Source organism: Sycon ciliatum, chromosome 13, assembly GCF_964019385.1.
Source record: "Sycon ciliatum chromosome 13, ocSycCili1.1, whole genome shotgun sequence".
Classification (NCBI taxonomy): domain Eukaryota; kingdom Metazoa; phylum Porifera; class Calcarea; order Leucosolenida; family Sycettidae; genus Sycon; species Sycon ciliatum.
Genome location: NC_088655.1, coordinates 21,196,841 through 21,217,243, shown reverse-complemented (window position 1 = coordinate 21,217,243; position 20,403 = coordinate 21,196,841). Strand labels below are relative to the sequence as shown.

Here is a 20,403-nt window from a genome sequence, read left to right as displayed (position 1 = left end):
TCCGGTACATACACAAATTCGGTGACTGACTTTCGTGTGCCTGGCTTGGTGACTTTGGGGTGCTGGGTCGAAACCACTGATTTGCCTTGGTCATCTTGCAATGCCTGCCTAACATTTACCCTGCACGTTGCATTAGGACACAAATGCAGCCTGCGCTCCATCTGTGTGCAACATTTGGGGCAGATCTTCCGAGGTGCTCAGAAGTGCTAATAGTGAGCCTACACTTTCCTTTTTCAGATTAATTATTTCCTTTTCAAGTAATTCAATTTTGTAATCCTTGTGGGAATGCATCTTGTACATTGCAGCCGATGCACATTTTGGCCACCAACACACACACACACTCTCTCTCTCTCTCTCTAAACGCTGCAAGGAATCAGTATTATGAACATTATCAACAGTGGACTCAGATGGAGAGCCAAGGATAAATTTATACAAAAGAAAAAGGACCAAGGAACTACCAGTTACGCTATACTGTCCACAAACACCACCGTTGGTCAGTGTCGTGCAATTCTTTCGTTTGAGCTGATTGTTTAGTAACTGTTGTTTAGTAACTGGTGGTGTTAGCGGGCAGCGGAGCCAGGTAGAGCGAGAAGATCCGGAGAGGCTGGACGCCGGTTGGTGACGACGACATTGTTTCAATGCACAAACAAGGGTTGCTGAGATCGTGTGGAGGTACTTCATATCAGGAACCTGATGACGGCGCAAGCTAAAAGTCCACAGTCGACGTTCCACTGTAGACGACGACATTGTTTCAGGCACCAACAGTCGTCATTGAAGTCTGAATTTGAAACGTAGGGATACGAGAATGCAAGCTTGAAAGTATAAACGAAAGGAAATTGTTTGGGACCACATGTTCCGCAAGTTGCACGCTCGAAAGTCCAAACAGCAATGACATGCAAGAGACATTGTACAGGATTTTGAAGGGCGCGTGCCCAAGTGACTCGCGCATGCGTGCAGGTTGGGCCAGCTCGCTGGGCTGGCTGCTAACTCGCGTTAGCATGCTAACGCTCATTTATAGCGTAACTTGTGGTTCCTTGGTCCTTTTTCTTTTGTATAAATTATCAACATTATCTACTTCGTTTGAGGCTGAGGAGGTTTTTAGATGGGACTGGCTGGAGACATGGGGAAAAGAAGCATCTATATCATCGGTGGATTCGCAGGAGCTTACCTCTGGGAGAGGAACATCATTGCTGGCATCTACAGAATCCCCACAGCTAGCGCCCCTCGAATGCTCGTACAAAGGGTGGTTGGTGAATAAATCCTTCGAGTCAACCAGTCGTCCGCAACTCCTACAAATTGCGGACACGTCTCATCCAGAAAGCCCTGATAACACTGTCAGGATACATTTGTCGACCCGAGCATCCTTCGAGCTATGCAGCAGCGATTCTCACTCATCGTGGAATGGATCCTTGCATGTAAACTGGCATTGAGAACCTCCAGACTTTCTCTTCTTCCTCGATATCTTGGCCATGATGACATAATGTTGAAAATTAAAACGGGTTTTTTCTCATCACTTCTCTCCCTCGAACGACATGGCAGATATCAAATTTCCTCCGGGCAAAACCTCCTGAAACCCTTTTTAGTAAAGGCTTAAACACTGTACAACCTCCGCAGTTTTGGAGTTACCTCCGCCAAGTTACCAAAAGAGGGACTGATATTTCAAGGCTAATCGAAATTGTGCCATATCTTTTTCAACGAGAGCAGAAGCCCTTCAGGCGCACTCATCTTTCATTTTTTCCGGCCGCGGGCTCACACGGGCGCACGGTGTGATTTCACCGTGCGTACTTGTCAGTCTGCATATCAACGCCTTAAGTTTTCGTGTAAAAACCTGAATGTTCCCTGAACACGGGATTCCCTCGACTGCCCATAGGTGTGACATTTTCTGTACCAGGAGTGGGTCCCTGTCCGGGAAAGCCCAGTGCAGTCACTTAGAATGGATGTATCACTGTGCTGTGTAGGAGAGCCACCCAAATGTGTATAGATCCATACAAAAAAGGATCCTAGTGGATCCAAAAGTCTGAGTTGTCATGGCTCTGGACTGGTTGTGACATAACACTTTCAAGCCCTAATGCTTTCTGAGCACTCCTGGTAGTCTACTGCTCAATTTAAACTCAGAAAAACAAGAATTTGATAGTGTTTGAGTCGAAAACTGGTCCAAACCAGGTTTGGCATACTTCAAAGTAGTTCTGTCTTTGTTCTTGAAATGAAGTCTGTCTTCCTGCTGTTGTACCCTTAGGCAACTCTAGCAGCTCCAATATGGCCTTAGACGAGTTGCTAGATGATGATGGAGAGCTGTCAGAGGACTATGACGATGACGAGGATGAGGATGATGATGTTGAGGATCTACCTCAGGGCTATGACAAGGATAAGTATGGATATGAGAGCGAGGTAAATGAGATGGAGTTTTCGAGGCGCGCTGACACAGCTGATGCTGCTGAACGCCACCTTTCCCAGCAGGAATATGATCAGCTGAATGACCGTAGTATGGATTTCCAGTCGGTGCTGGCAGCCATAATGGGGTCACACAGGAAAGACCAGAATTTCCTGACAGCAATCAGCGCTTCCATTGCTAACAGTAAGTTCATAATAATCATTGCGAGTAGTATAAGAATGGATTACTGGAAATGAGAAGGTAAACATTTTAGGAAATTAGAGGCCACATGCCACGTACTGCTCTTTTCTCTCCGAAACTCAACACTTGCAAGCCAGATATGAAAGAAAGAAAAAATCATCAGTCACACCACCGGGACTCGAACCAGGGACCTTGCTATTCGCGAGCAATGCTCTAACCAACTGAGCCACAGTATGACTCTTATCCACAGTGATGGTAAATCTATCCTTCTTCGATCAATCCACATCTGGCTTGCATCATGCGGGCAACTCACACCAATCAAGAGGGCCCTCGGCCATTCGCCTGATATCATGGGGAGCGCATCAAACTATGTCCACTGCGAGCAAATACAAATTGCAATTTCAAATTTGGACTGCTGTGAAGTCCAAATTTGAAATTGCGAGAAGGTAAACAGGTGATGAAAATAGGACACTGTGCAGCTGTGCCTGCTTCGCAAAGTGGTTGGAGAAATGACCTTCCAAACATGCGCTTACGGGTTCGATTTCCAGTTTGATTGAAGATCACTCCCATCCCCAGGAAACCCATCAGGGATTGAGTACCTAACATCTGTTGGGCAGCCAAAGGTGACCAGGGAGAGGGTGTGAGATCTGCCCTTCGATGTGTACAGCTCATTGTGGTCCGAATTGATAACAGGCTATTTTACCAACAGCTATAAACACAATTCTTGCATCTGATATCAACTTCAGACTCCTGGCGGTCCAGCAGGCAGCTAGGGTCCCTCATTGGCGACAGTGAGGACCTGGAGCGGAGGAAAGATCTCGCTTCGCGTGCATACGGCAGGATGTATAGCCTCTGGCTGAGGCGTGGGAAGGTCAGTGAGCAGAGGCGCATCCGCCTGTATAATGCCCTGGTTCTGCCCGTTCTTTTGTATAACTGCGGCGCATGGGGGCTCACGGCAGCACAAACAGAATCGCTTAAGAGAGCATGTCTGAGAATACCAAAGTATGTGTGCAAGTGGATCTCTCCGATTTCGCTCAAAATTTGCAGGTAGGTTCCCTTTGGGGTGTGGATCGCTCGTGCAAAGCCCTTGAAAAAGTTTCTGAAGGGAACCTTGAAATTTGCATACCCCTCAAAAATGGCCGAAATATCACATTATTTATGGGTCTAGAAACGAGTCACGCCACAGCGTATACGAACAAGCTATGAACAAAACTCCATCAAGCCAACATTGCCTCACCTTAGAAGAGTTCCTGGAGCAGTACCGCTTAGCCACGCCAGCATCCCAGAAGACGAGGTCCATCACCCCCTGACGCCACAAATGATCGTCTTGAAAATAGCCAATTTACAAGCGCTGGCAAAACAGCCAGCTACGTCCTCAATTGGCCAGAACTATACACCGGCAGATAGTAGAACACCTCTTCTAGCGCTGAGGACATGTCCCCCATCATCCTTTTGGGGTTTTCTTGAAATAAACTTTTTTGAATTTTTCCACTCGACCATGCTGAAATACGGCCAAAGTCATACCTGCGCAGGAAAGCTCGCCCCTCCGCGACGTCTCCTCAGCAATTTCTACTCCAACACTACTCCCAAGGCCGCAGAACAAAGTGTAGTGTTGACTCTGACAAGGAAAAGCAGCGGTGATCACTTGTCACTCCAAACGACAAGCTTCTCCTTGCGCCACCAATAAATTTTTGTGCGACTGTTGATGCAAAAGTGACTGAAGGCCTGAGCGCAGTTTTTGAATTTTATTGCAAGATGCACGGTGAAATCACGTGCCTTGTAACGCAAGAATGCCAAGTCGCGTGGATCACGGCTCACGAGATTTCAGAGTCACCTTTGTCAAGTGCGCTTGTTACTCGCCTTGAACGCCCGTTGGTCTGGAAGTGATCACACTTGTGTTGTTACTGCGCTCAAGAACACGCTGACCGTGTTGTAGGCCTACGAACCGGGACTTTCCCTGACCATGTAGGTCGAAGACCAGTGAAATGATGATGAAATCACATTCTTTATGACGTAAGAAATCTCTCATGCAGTTCACGCAACAAGTGCGTGCAGCCAGTGCTACTCGCGTGCCAGTCAACACAAAGGGACCGAGCTAGCCGCTTTTGAAGTTTTGTCGAGCATCGACATGAAAACAAGGGACTTTACTGTTGGACTATATTCGGAATTGCAGGAGGTAAGTGTGAAAGACGAATAACTCTCCATGCTGTACGAGGGGCATATTTCAACGGCTTGCTGCCATTGCAACACTCCTAGGACAGTTTGTGGGGGTTCTCAGCAGTTCAAGCAGGAAATGAAGCTCATCTTACCTCTGCCATCATGGTCTGTTCCGAGTAGCGTTCCAGGCACATTCGTGATCGATGGCCGCGTATCGTGATGCAGGAAGCGTCATCCTACGTCACAGAGCACGCGATATCATCGTGCATCTTGCAATAAGATTCAAAAACTGCGCTCAGGCCTTCAGTCACTTTTGCATCAACAGTCGCACAAAAATTTATTGGTGGCGCAAGGAGAAGCTTGTCGTTTGGAGTGACAAGTGATCACCGCTGCTTTTCCTTGTCAGAGTCAACACTACACTTTGTTCTGCGGCCTTGGGAGTAGTGTTGGAGTAGAAATTGCTGAGGAGACGTCGCGGAGGGGCGAGCTTTCCTGCGCAGGTATGACTTTGGCCGTATTTCAGCATGGTCGAGTGGAAAAATTCAAAAAAGTTTATTTCAAGAAAACCCCAAAAGGAAGATGGGGGACATGTCCTCAGCGCTAGAAGAGGTGTTCTACTATCTGCCGGTGTATAGTTCTGGCCAATTGAGGACGTAGCTGGCTGTTTTGCCAGCGCTTGTAAATTGGCTATTTTCAAGACGATCATTTGTGGCGCCAGGGGGTGATGGACCTCGTCTTCTGGGATGCTGGCGTGGCTAAGCGGTACTGCTCCAGGAACTCTTCTAAGGTGAGGCAATGTTGGCTTGATGGAGTTTTGTTCATAGCTTGTTCGTATACGCTGTGGCGTGACTCGTTTCTAGACCCATAAATAATGTGATATTTCGGCCATTTTTGAGGGGAATGCAAATTTCAAGGTTCCCTTCAGAAACTTTTTCAAGAGCTTTGCACGAGCGATCCACACCCCAAAGGAAACCTACCTGCAAATTTTGAGCGAAATCGGAGAGATCCACTTGCACACATACTTTGGTATTCTCAGACATGCTCTCTTAAGAGAGCATGTCTGAGAAAACCAGAACATATGTGCAAGTCGATCTCTCAGATTTCGCTCAAATTTTGCAGGTAGGTTTGCTTTGGGGTGTAGATCGACATTCCAAAGCCCGCACAAAATCTTTTGAAGGGAACCATGAAATTGGTATACCCCTCAATATTGGCCCAATATTGGCCCGATTTATGGGTCAACAAACGAGCCACGGCACAGCGTACAAGAACAAGCTACGAACAAAACTCCATCAAGCCATCATTACCTCACCTTAGAAGAGTTCTTGGGGCAGCACTACTTAGCCACGCCAGCATCCCAGAAGACGAGGGAAATCATCCCTTGACGCCACAAATGATCGTCTTGAAAATAGCCAAATTACAAGCGCTGATAAAACAGCGAGCTACGTCGTCAATTAGCAAACACTATACACCGGCAGATAGTAGAACACCTCTTCTAGCACTGAGGACATGTCCCCCATCATCCTTTTGGGGTTTTCTTGAAATAAACAATTTTGAATTTTTCCACTCGACCATTCTGAAATACGTCCAAACTCATACCTGCGCAGGAAAGCTCACCCCTCCGCGACGTCTAGTCAGCAATTTCTACTCCAACACCACTCCCAACGCTGCAGAACAAAGTGTATTGTTGACTCTGACAAGGAAAAGTAGCGGTGATCACTTGTCACTCCAAACGACAAGCTTCTCCTTGCGCCACCAACATTTTTCGTTGCAACAGTTGATGCAAAAGTGACTGAATTTTTGCGTGTAGTTTTTGGATTTTACTGCAAGAGGAATGAAGAAATCACGTGGATCGTGACGTAGAATATTGCTTTCTGGTACACGACACAATGCACACGATCACGATCGTTCCTGTGGCGCTATTCGAAACGGACCATGAGGGAGGAGGTAAGATGCATTATATTTCTTGCATGCTCTGCTCAGAACATGCAGAAACTATCGTTATAACGCTAGCATTATTGCATTGACAAGAATTTTTTGAGATATTTCCTCTTGCAGTAGGAACAGGGATGCATTTTTTCACACTAACCTCGCTCATCCCGAACATGGTTCAACTGGAACTACGGCTGGTTTACATGCTGATGATCCACGTAGATCTGCAACAGCAAGGAATGAGCGTGGTCAAGGTCGCTTGGAGTTGACCAGCACGCGGCCAACACTGGTTGCATGAAGTATGTGGCGCGGCCACATGGCAGATTTCTTACGTCATGAACAACGTGATTTGACCCTACACGCCCGTCTCTGTGCTGCATGTTGAGGGAAAATCCCAGCTGGAAGGCCTACAACACGACATGCGTGCTCTTGAGCTGGACATCAAGATGCACTTGATCCGATCTAGATCAACGGGTGATCCATGTAAGTGCAGGAGCGCTTGATCAAGGTGACTCGGAACAACTGCTGTACCGTGATCTACGAGACCTGGCATTCTTGTGTCACGAGGCACGTGATTTCATCATTCCTCTTGCAGGAAAATCCAAAAACTACACGCAAAAATTCAGTCACTTTTGCATCAACTGTTGCAACGAAAAATGTTGGTGGCGCAAGGAGAAGCTTGTCGTTTGGAGTGACAAGTGATCACCGCTGCTTTTCCTTGTCAGAGTCAACAATACACTTTGTTCTGCAGCGTTGGAAGTGGTGTTGGAGTAGAAATTGCTGACTAGACGTCGCGGAGGGGCGAGCTTTCCTGCGCAGGTATGAGTTTGGACGTATTTCAGAATGGTCGAGTGGAAAAATTCAAAATTGTTTATTTCAAGAAAACCCCAAAAGGATGATGGGGGACATGTCCTCAGTGCTAGAAGAGGTGTTCTACTATCTGCCGGTGTATAGTGTTTGCTAATTGACGACGTAGCGCGCTGTTTTATCAGCGCTTGTAATTTGGCTATTTTCAAGACGATCATTTGTGGCGTCAAGGGATGATTTCCCTCGTCTTCTGGGATGCTGGCGTGGCTATGTGGTGCTGCCCCAAGAACTCTTCTAAGGTGAGGTAATGATGGCTTGATGGAGTTTTGTTCGTAGCTGGTTCTTGTACGCTGTGCCGTGGCTCGTTTGTAGACCCATACATCGTGCCAATATTGGGCCAATATTGAGGGGTATGCCAATTTCATGGTTCCCTTCAAAAGATTTTGTGCGGGCTTTGGAATGTCGATCTACATGCCAAAGCAAACCTACCTGCAAAATTTGAGCGAAATCTGAGAGATCGACTTGCACATATGTTCTGGTTTTCTCAGACATGCTCTCTTAACGTTTTCCACCTGAAGCAGCTCCGACGGCTCATTGGCATAGTCTACCCAGCCAGGATATCAAATACTGAGCTGTATGAGAGGTGCAAGACGGAACCACTATCTGACATCGTGGACCGGAGAAGATGGCAGCTAACCGGCCATATTCTCCGTATGGACAGTCAGGGAATTTTCTAGAACCGCCCCAACCGGTTTTCGACCGGTTGAAATTGTTGGCGACCGGTTGAAAAGTTACAAATCAGTTCCAACCGCCCGTACTTTTCTGTGGGTGAATGGAGCTGTGAATGGTCAAACGCTTTTTTCTGGACGGATACTTCCAGCGAAGCCGCGTGGGCTGGTACTAGGGTCACGAGTTTGTACGGTCGAACCGCGTCATCGAGCTGTAGCAACCATCCATCCATAGTCCATTTCCTCTGCTTATATCTTTGCTACACACCAGCACCAAGAAATCTGTTAAATTGCTGTCCCCCCCCCCCCCCCCCCCCCACTCTTCATTGGACCGTAACCGGTTGGAGATTCGTCCTAGAATATACCCTGGACAGGGATGCGCCGCCATGGATCGCGCTGACGGGCTATTTTGCAGGAGATGCCAAGGCTGGGCGTGGACGTCCAAGGACATCCATTGCGACGCGCATCACAAGCGACTTACAGAGGAGGAACATCGACTTGAAGCGCAGCAGTCAGCTGGGGAATGTGAGGGCCATCGCTCTGGACAAGCCTACATGGAGAAATCTGGCCGACAATCCATGATCTGGCGTCACAGGTCATCAGTGCGCCGTGTTAATTATTATCTTGATAATGGAATTTGATCATAGGTGATAGGACAGAAGCGAAACGTATAATTATACCCACATAATTATAATATTACGCGTGCTGTGGTATTATTATTATTATAAACACAAAGTCCTGTTTGCCATCAACGATACATATATTTTTTATTATAATGAGGTATATACAATGTTGAGTCACCTCCACCATTACACTGCGCTCTTTAGCCGACTAGGCCCTCCTGCACACAACCATCACCATTGCGAGGACACTTCCGTAGACGATATTGATAAACTCCTTCAGACAGCTGTTTCGCTAATGGTGATGGTTGTGTGCAGGAGGGTCTAGTCGGCTAAAGAGCGCAGTGTAAGGGTGGAGGTGACTCAACATTTTCTTCAATGGCCGAAAGCTCTGGCGCACCCTGTAATAGGTATATACAAGTGTAATGTATTGGCCCATTCTGAAGGTGATTGGCGTCCATTTGGAGGGCTTCCAACGGCCTGCTACATGTATGTTGACCGTAGTCATGCCACAGGCAACTCACAGGTTTCCAGTCAGCCTGGACATACCAAAAACAGGCGGAACAAAATTGCTCCACAGAAACGGCGACAACGAGATACAAGATTCTGGATTCTGGAAGTGGCCAGCAAGAGTACAGTTCCAGGCAGTGCTTATAGCTGAGCGCCGATAGACGGATTTTGATGTGTGTAATGCATGTACTGAAAAGGGCACCAATCGTGTTTTGCTTGCACGCATTGATGTTTTCTCTTGGTATTCTGTGTGTCAGACAGTGGTACTGCCATAACTAGAGTGTACCGCTGTCTGTTATCTGAATTCTTTATTCTCACAATGGCACCATCACCAATAAGAGATAAGTTTATGAGAAGGTGAGATGCTGTGCGTGGGGCTGGGGGTTATGAAGTGGGAAAGTACTTTACTTCACTTTGAATTTTACAAGTCTGGGAGAGGGTGAGCGCTGCAGGAGCAGATTGAGCTAATCAGCAGTGAGTAAATTCATAATTATTTTCTGGTTTGAAAGCAGGTCAGGAGGAATTGTCACAAATGCTAGCAGGGAGGGCATTGCAGTATTCTGGGGACTTGTAGAGTGGGGAGTCTTTACAGCGGTCGGTTCTGGTGGATGGGAGTTGCCAAGTGCGTGTGTGTCGAAGGCTATACTGGGGCGGGTATTTTTAAGCATGCGTATGTGTTGTGGGGGATATTGGTATTTTATGGAGTGTGCAAGAAGGGTGAGCTTCACTTTGCGGCGAGATAACATTGTCAGCCATTTGAGCCGATGGAGCAGTGCTTAAAATGATTGAGAGGAGTGAAGAGGAAGGGGCGGAGGCAAATTCTGGCCGCCTTGCGCTGGATTCGCTCAAGGCGGTCAAGGGCTGTGATCTACAACGGGATGACAGCAATGCATGCATATTCAATTATAGGCATAAAATGTGTTTTGTGAATGAGAGAGAGAGAGTGATTTAGTGTGTAGAGTTGATTTGAGCCTAAAGAGAATATTAAATGATTTTCGGCTTTCTTCAGCACAAAGTCAAGGTGGGCTGTCCATCTTTGGTCATGCTGAAAGACAATGGCGAGGTGGCAATGTTGCAGGACATTTCTGAGATGTGCATTGTTTAGCTCTATGCTTGCGGAGATGGTGAGGGGGGGGGGGGATTTCTGTTGTAGAAGGTGAGGATTACCGTTTTAGCAGTGTTGATTAGAAGATGCCAGCGCTCGAATCATCCAACGGCGGCTGACACACTGCTCTTCAGTTGCAGTTTGCGGTGTGCGGCAGAGCTGCTGGAACAGACGAGGGCTGTGTTGTTGGCAAACTGGCTGCACCTGGTGCTGGCATTTATCGAAAGCGGCAGGCAGCTCGATGGTGTATACCAGAAACAGCAGTGGTCCCAGGACTGACCCCTGAGGCACTCCTGCCGAGATAGGGAGGAAGGCTGATGTAGTGGTCTTAAACTCGCACTCGCTGCCTGCGCCCAATCAAGTACGCCGAGTACCGTTGCAGTGCTGCTTCCTGGACAACATAGTGTTTGAGTTAAGCCATCAGTCCCTGATGCCATACCTAGTGAAAGGCTTTGCTCAGGTCAAAACGGCAAGCTGTGAAGTGCTTTCCCAAGTCACCTTGCATTCTGTATTGCGGCCCAAGTAGCCTTGCCAAATTTATCCAATATAAAAATGAAAACAACATTTTACGAAAAGAATTCGGGTGGACACACCCATTCCCATAGCGCTGCACATCACATCCGAACCAGTTCCGTTATTTTTACAACGTTTCGGCACTTGGCCATCGTCAGGTAATAGCAATGAATACCGTGGAAGCCACACAAGAGCAGTATATACGCAGAGTGTAGCGCCAAAAAAGATGCGAATTATGTCACCTAGTGTGCAGGAGGGGGGGGGGGGAACAGAGAGAGAGAAAAGGCGCAACTAGCACATCACGGAGGAGAAGCAACAGAAGGTAGCGCGCATTGTGCTCTGTGAATGGCGTTACGCAGAGTGTAGCGCCAAAAAATAAAATGATGCGAGTTATGTCACCTCTATACAGAGGGGGAGGGGGGGGAGAGAGAAGGTGCAACTGTGCACATCAGGGAGAAGAAGAGCGCGCCGTTGTGCTCTACGAAGTGAGGGCACATGCCAAATAATTATGGTGTTAATTCTAGCACAGGAGGGGAGCACGGAGCCCCATGTGTCAATGCACTATGAGGTTAAACTTCCATGCCAAACTGTTACCACCAGGGACGCGACGAGGCATCAGGAACAGAATGGATTTGAGTGACCCGCCTCATATTATAATTATTCAGTGATATTGAAGTAGCAGCAGGGGAAGGTGAGAAAAATTCACAACAAATCCCATCCGGTGCTTATGTTCACATGGGGCTTGGCATCACGAATCTCAATCGCCTCGCGCAGTTTGCGACGGGCTCGATCAGGCTCTCTTCCTATCACTTCAACTGCAGAGAATGCACTTTGCCCATAGTTAAGCTTACATCCAGGGTGAGTGGTACGAAAATGTTGGCCCCATGGCTTGTCGAGTTCCTTTCGTCTTGCCTCACCATTGTGTTCTTCCAGGCGAGTTTCCAGAAAGCGGCCAGTCTCACCAACATATTGTTCCGGACATTCTTTGCACTTCAGCTGATATACAACTTTCTTCTGCATACATACATCCTGTCCCCCGGATATACACGAGATACACGGCCCCTTTGGGCGACCTCTCTTTTTCGGTTGTAGCGGATTTGCAGCCTTGACACATAGAGGAGGAACGAGGGCGGAGCGACACAATGTGCGCCTCAGGCTACCAGTGTGCTCATATACGACTCTAACCGGAATTTTATACTTTCTGATTGCTTTATTCACTGCTTGATGTACTTTATCTGACTTATATGGAAGCTTTAGAAATGCGCAGCATGGGTTGGCATGGCGACGACGCTTTGGCCTTATGGAGGCAGTGCGTGCCTCTTCAATGATTCTCTCTGGGTAATTGTTCAATCTTAATTGTTCATGAACCCTCGCTTCACTTTCTGCACGCATTCTGGTATTCGATGAGAGCCTCTGAGCTCTTAGGAATTGTGACGAAGCAACTGCCAATTTGATATGGTGGGGAACTGCCGAAGTATAATCAATGAGTAGACCACTAGCACATGCCTTCTGGTACAGCTTGTATGCCAGCTTGCCTTCCTGGATGATAATTGTGATATCCATATAATTTATGGAGCCACTCACCTCGCTGAGCTCATATGTGAAGTTGATACTTGGGTGTGCAGAGTTGAAATGCTGCACAAACCGCATCAAGCTGTCTCTGCCATGGGTCCATAGTAGCAGGATATCGTCGATGTAGCGTTTTTAGAGGAGCGGTACTAACGGAGAATCCTGCAGAAGCCTGGCCTCAACCGTATGCATAAATAGAATCGCAAATGGGGGTGCAAGATTGTTACCCATTGCAACCCCGTCCACTTGGCGATAGATCTGATGGCCGAATCTGAAATAGTTGTGGCTGAGAATAAACAGCAACAGATTCCGTACCCCGCTCACACTCAGCCCAAACATGTCGATCCGCTGGAAATACTGCTGCAGCATATCCACCACTGCCTGAACGCCCTCCCGAATAGGTATGCTCGGATATAGCCCGACTACATCCATGGACATAACAATGGTGCCATCGGGGGCGTTCAATCCCGGACATGCGTCACAGATTTGGGTTATAGCTTCCGTCGTGTTAGCCAGGTGGGCCGGGACAAATTGAATGAGCTGCTGTAGGATGCGCTCCAATACAATAGATACTCCAGTCGTTGGGCTGTCGCACGCTGCTACCACGGGTCGCAATGGTAAGTTCTGCTTATGGTTCTTTGGAAGACCGTACCACTCGGGGAACTTCGTACTGCTTGGTAGGATTGACTTTAGGAGTTTTGAATCCATGTTCTTGCACTCTGACAGTATTACTTCTCGTGTCTTGGTCTCGTAGGACTCTATGGTCAAATCTACTTTCTCATACATGGTCATGTTCGATAATATGTCTTCTGCTTTCTGCAAATACAGCTCCTGTCTCATAGCAACGAGTTTTTTACTTTTATCCGATGGTTTGATGATGGTTTCTTGGTCTGTGCGAAGTCGCTTCAGCTCCACCCGATCCTCCTGCGTCAGATTGGGCTTGGAGGGTGTGTGTTTGTCATAAGCCCGTAACACCTCGTCGCGGAAGTTGGCCATGTTCCTTTCGTCTTTGTCGTCCATCTGTGGGGGCTGCTTAAAGCCACGCTTCATCAGCTTCCACAATTTCTTGTCCTGTCTGATCTCTGGCGGTGGGCCCTCCTCTTTGAGGTCCACACCCTGAGGCTGGGGCTGTTGCCACCGGAGGGTGAACGCCATCCTCTCTACCGATGTCTCAACATCTGTTCGTTCTTGCTTGGTGAGCCTCCCCGTCGACGGGACAAAGCTAGGTCCATGTTCCAGCAGACGCGTTGTCTGGTCGGACACACAGTCGTCCACCACCAACGCCCGCTCATGGACTGGCTCAGCATTGGCCGTATGCCCACTGGGTGACGCAATACCAACGGCGGCAACAGGAGTTGGGCCGCGGGGTGAGCTGTTGGTTCCCGCCACACATTGATCCGCCTCTCGAAGTCCAGAAATCTTCCGATTTAGTCTGGCGTTGGAACTTATTCGTTCTTCGGTAACCACTGCACGTTGAAGAGAATGCTCGCTCTTCTTCTCCGTGATGTGCACAGTTGCACCTTCTCTCTCCCCCCCCCCCCCCCCTCTGTATAGAGGTGACATAACTCGCATCATTTTATTTTTTGGCGCTACACTCTGCGTAACGCCATTCACAGAGCACAATGCGCGCTACCTTCTGTTGCTTCTCCTCCGTGATGTGCTAGTTGCGCCTTTTCTCTCTCTCTCTCTGTCCCCCCCCCCCCCTTCTGCACACTAGGTGACATAATTCGCATATTTTTTGGCGCTACACTCTGCGTATATACTGCTCTTGTGTGGCTTCCACGGTATTCATTGCTATTACCTGACGATGGCCAAGTGCCGAAACGTTGTAAAAATAACGGAACTGGTTCGGATGTGATGTGCAGCGCTATGGGAATGGGTGTGTCCACCCGAATTCTTTTCACAGATGAAGCTGCAGGAAGCCTCAGCCCTTCTTCAAACATTTTACGAGTTATGACTAATGGTTTACCAAAGTAACCAGATACTATAGAGTCAGATAGAGATAATAAGACGATCAACTCCTAAAATTATGTTCATCCCTGCACCAACAAGTACAATTGACACACCTTACAAGTCATCACAATATATACGGTGGAATTTACGTCTTGTGGAACTACTTGTTGTAGTGCCCAACTTGTGCATCATTCCAGCATCGACCATTTCCATGTTTAATATCTGGTTTCATTGCCGGACCATTAGTCGTAACTCGTAACATTTTGTCCTTCCTTCTATCCAAGTTCCTTATAGTTTAAAATATTCACTTTGCTTGTCTATTTATCAGAAATGCTCAGCTCGAACACAGCCAGACTGGTGGCACTCACGCACAGACGGAAGAAGGAACTTGCAGCACCTCAAGACAGGCCGGTATTTTTGACATCGCCGGAGCGAGTGAGTTAAGAGTTGTTCTATTCATTTTACCTTGGCGTGGTTCCTCATAAGTTTACGGAAAGAGGCGGAAGTTGGTAAGAATATAGGTGTGTCCAGGTACCAAACAGATACTGGTAATATAGAGCACCCATGATCAGATTTTCTGGGTTTGTCCAAGGGACGATGGCACGAGTGGAAGCCAGCATAGGTCAAGTTTTCACGCAAAGTTCTAGATGTCAGGATGTGTTGGAAAAGAAAGGATGTTCTTAATGAAGTCATTTGGACGGTGTCACAAGGCAATAGCTAGTCCATGGCGGGACGCAGGCTTGGACGTGATCTACTCGTGCGATAACAAACTGGTTGGCTTGAGACGAGTACAATCAGGAGTCTTCTCAGTGGGTAAATTGTCGTGAGGCATTTTATACGAAATATTATCAGTCTATCCCGACGAGAGAGCTCTTCCGCTGCTCTCACCCTCCCCCCCCCCCCCACACACACAGAGCAACTGTTCCTCAAGTGGTAAGGGAAAAGAGTTCTGGAAGAAGCACTTGCGAGAAAGACAACATGAATGTTTGAAAAGCATATAACAGTCCGTACTTGGCATTACGTGCGTGCAGCGGAGAACACGGAAGCAAACCGCATGCACACACCAACGACAAAAGGGGATTGGAATATGTAGAGGTCGTAGAAGTCAAAACAGAAACCAGGAGAACTCAGCACCATTTGCATTATTTCTTCTGAAAACGGGAATTTGAAAAATTTGTACACCCTTCAACACCCAAGGCCCTCAGCCTCTGTTGTGAGAATGAACTTGAGTCAATCACCCGAAAAACATCCTAGGTTGTATTTCTTGGACATCCTCAACCCTAGCAAATCCTATTTGTGTCGTATATCAATTGATTGGCTTCTTACAGATTGAGAGGCTGACAACAGAGCTGAAGAAAACCACATTAGAGCAGCAGCCTGTAGCAGAAAAGGAACAGATCAGCCCGGTAGAGAAGCCCATCAGCTCGGTAGAGATGCCCATCAGCCCCAGAAAGATACACAGGCCCCCAACACAGATACCCTGGAGCACTAGCCTAACACCAGACAAACATTCCGAGGTGGGTACTTGTTTTATCTCTCTCATGTACATTCAATCTACAGGTCCAAGTAAACCCGCATGTTTTTGGCTTTCCATGTATATATTATCTACTCGATCTCCGGACAGAATTGTTTCGTCATTTGTGGTCTCGTCAGCACAGTGCAGAGAAAACGAGGCCCAGCATAATAGCAATGAAGAATTAATTCGCTAAGTCCAGACTTACACAAGGCCCAAACGTAGCTGACCATAGTGCTCCAACTGACCAGTGAGTGAACTGGGCGTAGTGCAGATTTCCAGCTCTGAAAATATTTTGTGGCGCCATAGCGTTGGATATATGCCCTCTACAGTGGTCAGTTGGAGCTTATTCTACTTTGCTCACAGAGGGCTTTCTATTATGCCCAAGATCGTGTAAGTTAGACAACTAAAACTAAAGTTATTCCCGAAATAAAGTACGAAGTATTGCTTATTCTTTGATGTAAATATATGGGAAGACTCTAAAGGGTGAAGAGTCAATGTCTGTTATGCCCAAACATAGCCGATCATGGCCGAATTTCCGACTCCACTGGAAGTGGGCTGCTTCTTTAACCTGGACCGAGTACTTCATTCTCCCACTATTTACGTTTTGATCCAGATATTCTCTGTTCCTGTTATTTTTGGCAAGGTCAAAAATTCAAATGAAATACACATCAAAACAAGGTACAGTACGAGGGGCCACTGCTTCTCGCAACAATACCACACAGCCAAGCCAACATTATCCACACTCTGACACAAGTGACTTTGTAATTTTTAGCCATGTAACAGTTGGCTGTCGACTTTCTGAGTCCCTCAAATGAATCCAAAAAAATCAGCCTATCCAATGGGAATATGCTAGTTTTCTTCAAAACTTGCCAGATTATGCTAGCACGATACTAGTTTGCAGAAAGTGCTAAAAATGCTGGGTATAATGCTAGTATTATCCGCTGGGGCCTACTGGCAACACCCAAGGCTCCCAGGCCGTTGGGTGCGTGTGTGAAGAATATAATTGATGCAGACATGGCCAGACAACAGCGAGTTTAAGGAATTTTAAAAGAATTTTATTATCCAAAATCGAATTTGGATAATGAAATCGCTGGCTACATGCGAGGGGCCCTGGGTCGAGTCCTGGTGGTGACAGTCAATTAAATATTATTGTTTCTTCCGATTTTTCCCATTTCCGCCTTTCCCTCATACTAGTAAATATTCGATGACTTGGGGCTTCCCGCGTGCAAGTTTTGTACGTGAAGTGTGTGGGTTACAGTGAGGGCAGCGTCACACCCACCTGTGTGGATTCACAGGAAGTGTGAGTTACGAAGTCTGAAGAGGATGTTGAATGGTCTCTGCTGGGATGAGAACTGCACCATACCTCAGTGGTTAGAGCATCCCTGGCTACAAGCTATGGTCCTTGATCCGAGTCCTGGTGGTGATAGTCAATTTTTTCTTCAGATTTTTCCCCGTTTTCGTCTTTCCCTCAAAACCAGTGGATAATAATTATAGGTTAGTGCATGGTAGGGAGGGCCTTATGGCTTGTTAGTGCATGGTAGGGAGGGCCTTATGTCTTGTTAGTGCATGGTAGGGAGGGCCTTATGGCTTGTTAGTGCATGGTAGGGAGGGCCTTATGGCTTGTTAGTGCATGGTAGGGAGGGCCTTATGTCTTGTTAGTGCATGGTAGGGAGGGCCTTATGGCTTGTTAGTGCATGGTAGGGAGGGCCTTATGGCTTGTTAGTGCATGGTAGGGAGGGCCTTATGGCTTGTTAGTGCCCGAGAGGTTAGCTGGTGCCTCGTAGCACTATCCTGTGGAGCCGCACGCGACCGGCTTGTATCCTCCAGCTTATCAATAATCGGTAAGGATGTACGTGTTACTGTGGGCGGCAGTGAAGTAATCACAGTATCGGTATTTGGATGCCCATTGCATTTGCACGATGGAGCAGTTGCAAGTTTTTGGGGCGTTTGGAGATATTTGTGGCCGAATAACAAGAAAAATCGCGGAGCATGGTGATTTTTCAATCGAAACGGGAACCCACCATGCAAGAATGAGCCTGAAGAAGAGCATCCATTCTGCTGTGCGTATAGGCTCCGGTATGACCACGGTAGGGGGTTCGTACCAAGGTCAAACACAAAGATGTTATGTTTTCGATGTCAGAAAAGCGGACATGAGGCAAAGGCCTGTCCAAATCGCCTGACCTACACACGGAGTACAAACAAATCCCGGATGATGGTGTCGGGGTCCAACAGCCAACCGCCAACTGGCCAGTGGTGTGGTGTCAGACAAACATGACTCATCTGCTGTAAGAGGGTCGGATGCGGAAAGAGTAGCAGGACAAAAGGCAAAGTATAAGCTCATTGGACCAACATTCTCCCTCTGGTACGACAACCAACCGCCAGCTTGCCAGTGCTAGTGGTGTGGGGCTAGACAAACCGTTTTCGTATTCAGCTGCTGTAGGAGGATCGGATGCGGAAAGGGATGCTTCCGGGGAACCGGAACCTGCCTCGGCGGTAGGCAATGAAGGTGAGCCCGATTGCACTCTAGCTCTGTCCTCCGACAGCAGCTCGGCTGAGGGGTCAGAGAGAGAGAAGCCACCACCCCCTCCCACAGCAGCCTAACCCCACCACGTCTCTGGCCCACTCTGATCCTACTAGTGAAGAAGACAGAGCAATGGCCTTACTGGCTGAGTGCGGTAAGAGCAACAGCAACTCGCTTATCCATCATCTCGACGAAATCCTTCCTTTGGCCCGTCAACACGGCTCTAGTCTCATTCTTGCTGGGGACTTTAACGTTCACAACCGTGCCTGGCTCAACATCTCTAATACCACACTGGCAGGAAAAGCCCTCGAGGACACTTGTGCTGTGCACCTTCTTATGCAGCATGCTCGGACTCCTACTCTTGGCGACAACACCCTTGATTTCGTGATGTCTACCTTCAACTCTCCAGTATGGACAACCACCACACACCCTGTTGGGCGTTCTGACCACGTTATGGTGCTATCCGACTTTGTATGCATATTACCTTGCCACGGACCTGCAGCAACGTGAACTGTCTGGCGCTACAAGAGCGCGGACTGGCATCGCCTCCAAGATTTCCTTCACAATTCTCCATGGCACGACATCATAACTGATGAATGATGACCCAGACACCTCCTATGAGCGGGTAACCACCACCATCAGAGGTGCAATAGCCAAGTTTGTCCCATCTAAGGAACATACCACGAGGCCGAGTGATCCAAAATGGTGGACCCCGGAATGTACAGCTGCTACGAGGGAAATTACAGCCGTTGGCGTTCCTAGAGAAAATACCCGAACGATCTTCTACTCAAACAAGCTTTCCACCGCTTCGTTACCACAGCCGTCAATATCCTAAGATGACCCTAGCACCTAAAGAGGCCAGTAGCCGTCATAGCGTCACTCAAGGACAAAGAATGGTGGACAAAGTATGCAAGTGGAGACAGACGCAACAAGGACATTCCTCTCATTGTTGATGCGGACGGACCGGAGTGGACCAGTTCCGATCACATCACTGCACTTGCATATGTTTACATCAAGCCACATTCATACCGCATCATGGGGGTTGATCCAATTTGTACAACGACCCAGTGATCCGACAATATGAAATAAACTCATAACTTGTTTACCCGGGCACTGCCCGTAACTTCGAAATGTCCGTTACCCCGAATCACATGCATTTTGACGGGGAATGGCCATTAATATGGCATATGTCGCCACTATTTCCACAAAAATTGCCAAAAGAGTAGTAACATTTCCACTGAAACTCTCCCAAAGTTTGCCCAGTAGCCTGAAATGCCCGTAACTTTGGGGTCTGGATAACCGAGGTATAAGTGTACATGTATGTCTGTACGGTGCCGCCAATGGTGGTAACCTGGATGTGTGTCAAGCGCTGATTGCTGGAGGCGCCGAGTGTAACATCAAGAATGAGGTAAAGCACAGTAACATTGAGTGTTATGCACCAGGATAATCCTGTTCAGTGTTTAACCGGAAATGTTCATTTACGGCCTCCTCACGACTATAATGCGTGCAGGTCTTTGCCCCAGGGTGTTGTGTCTATTGTTCTCAAAATCGGCCACGCTCCCATTGCTTGGTATATCCTTGAGAGACGCCATCATACCAGAATCTTTCACCTGAGCGGGTCCAGACAGAACAATGATTACTATGTTCCATCCATTACACGTATGAAGGGTTAGTATGTGGAAGTACTAAAACTCGGAACGACTTCGGGAGGAGTCTACAGGTGGAATTCAGGGGCATGAGCTGAAAACAGAAAAGTATTTCGAGCTACATGTATATTGTATCTTACATTGCTGCAGGCTAGGGCAGCACAGGCTCCATCCTCGTGAATAGTAGGCTGTGCATACAGAACATCGAGCATTCCAGATGTGAATGCAGGATTTCCATACAAGAACCCTCGCGTAGG

General features: G+C 47.7%; 1 protein-coding gene across 1 annotated transcript in view; it reads left to right on the top strand.

Moving 5' to 3' along the window:
• The window catches only part of LOC135829618 (uncharacterized), an 88,957-nt gene that overhangs the window by 19,816 nt on the left and 48,738 nt on the right, over nt 1–20,403 (top strand). Inside the window, exons 8-10 of the mRNA XM_065342017.1 lie at nt 2,237–2,575; nt 14,792–14,898; nt 15,792–15,980. Of these exons, the coding sequence (XP_065198089.1) occupies nt 2,237–2,575; nt 14,792–14,898; nt 15,792–15,980 (635 nt within the window). The remainder of the gene's footprint in view (nt 1–2,236; nt 2,576–14,791; nt 14,899–15,791; nt 15,981–20,403) is intronic.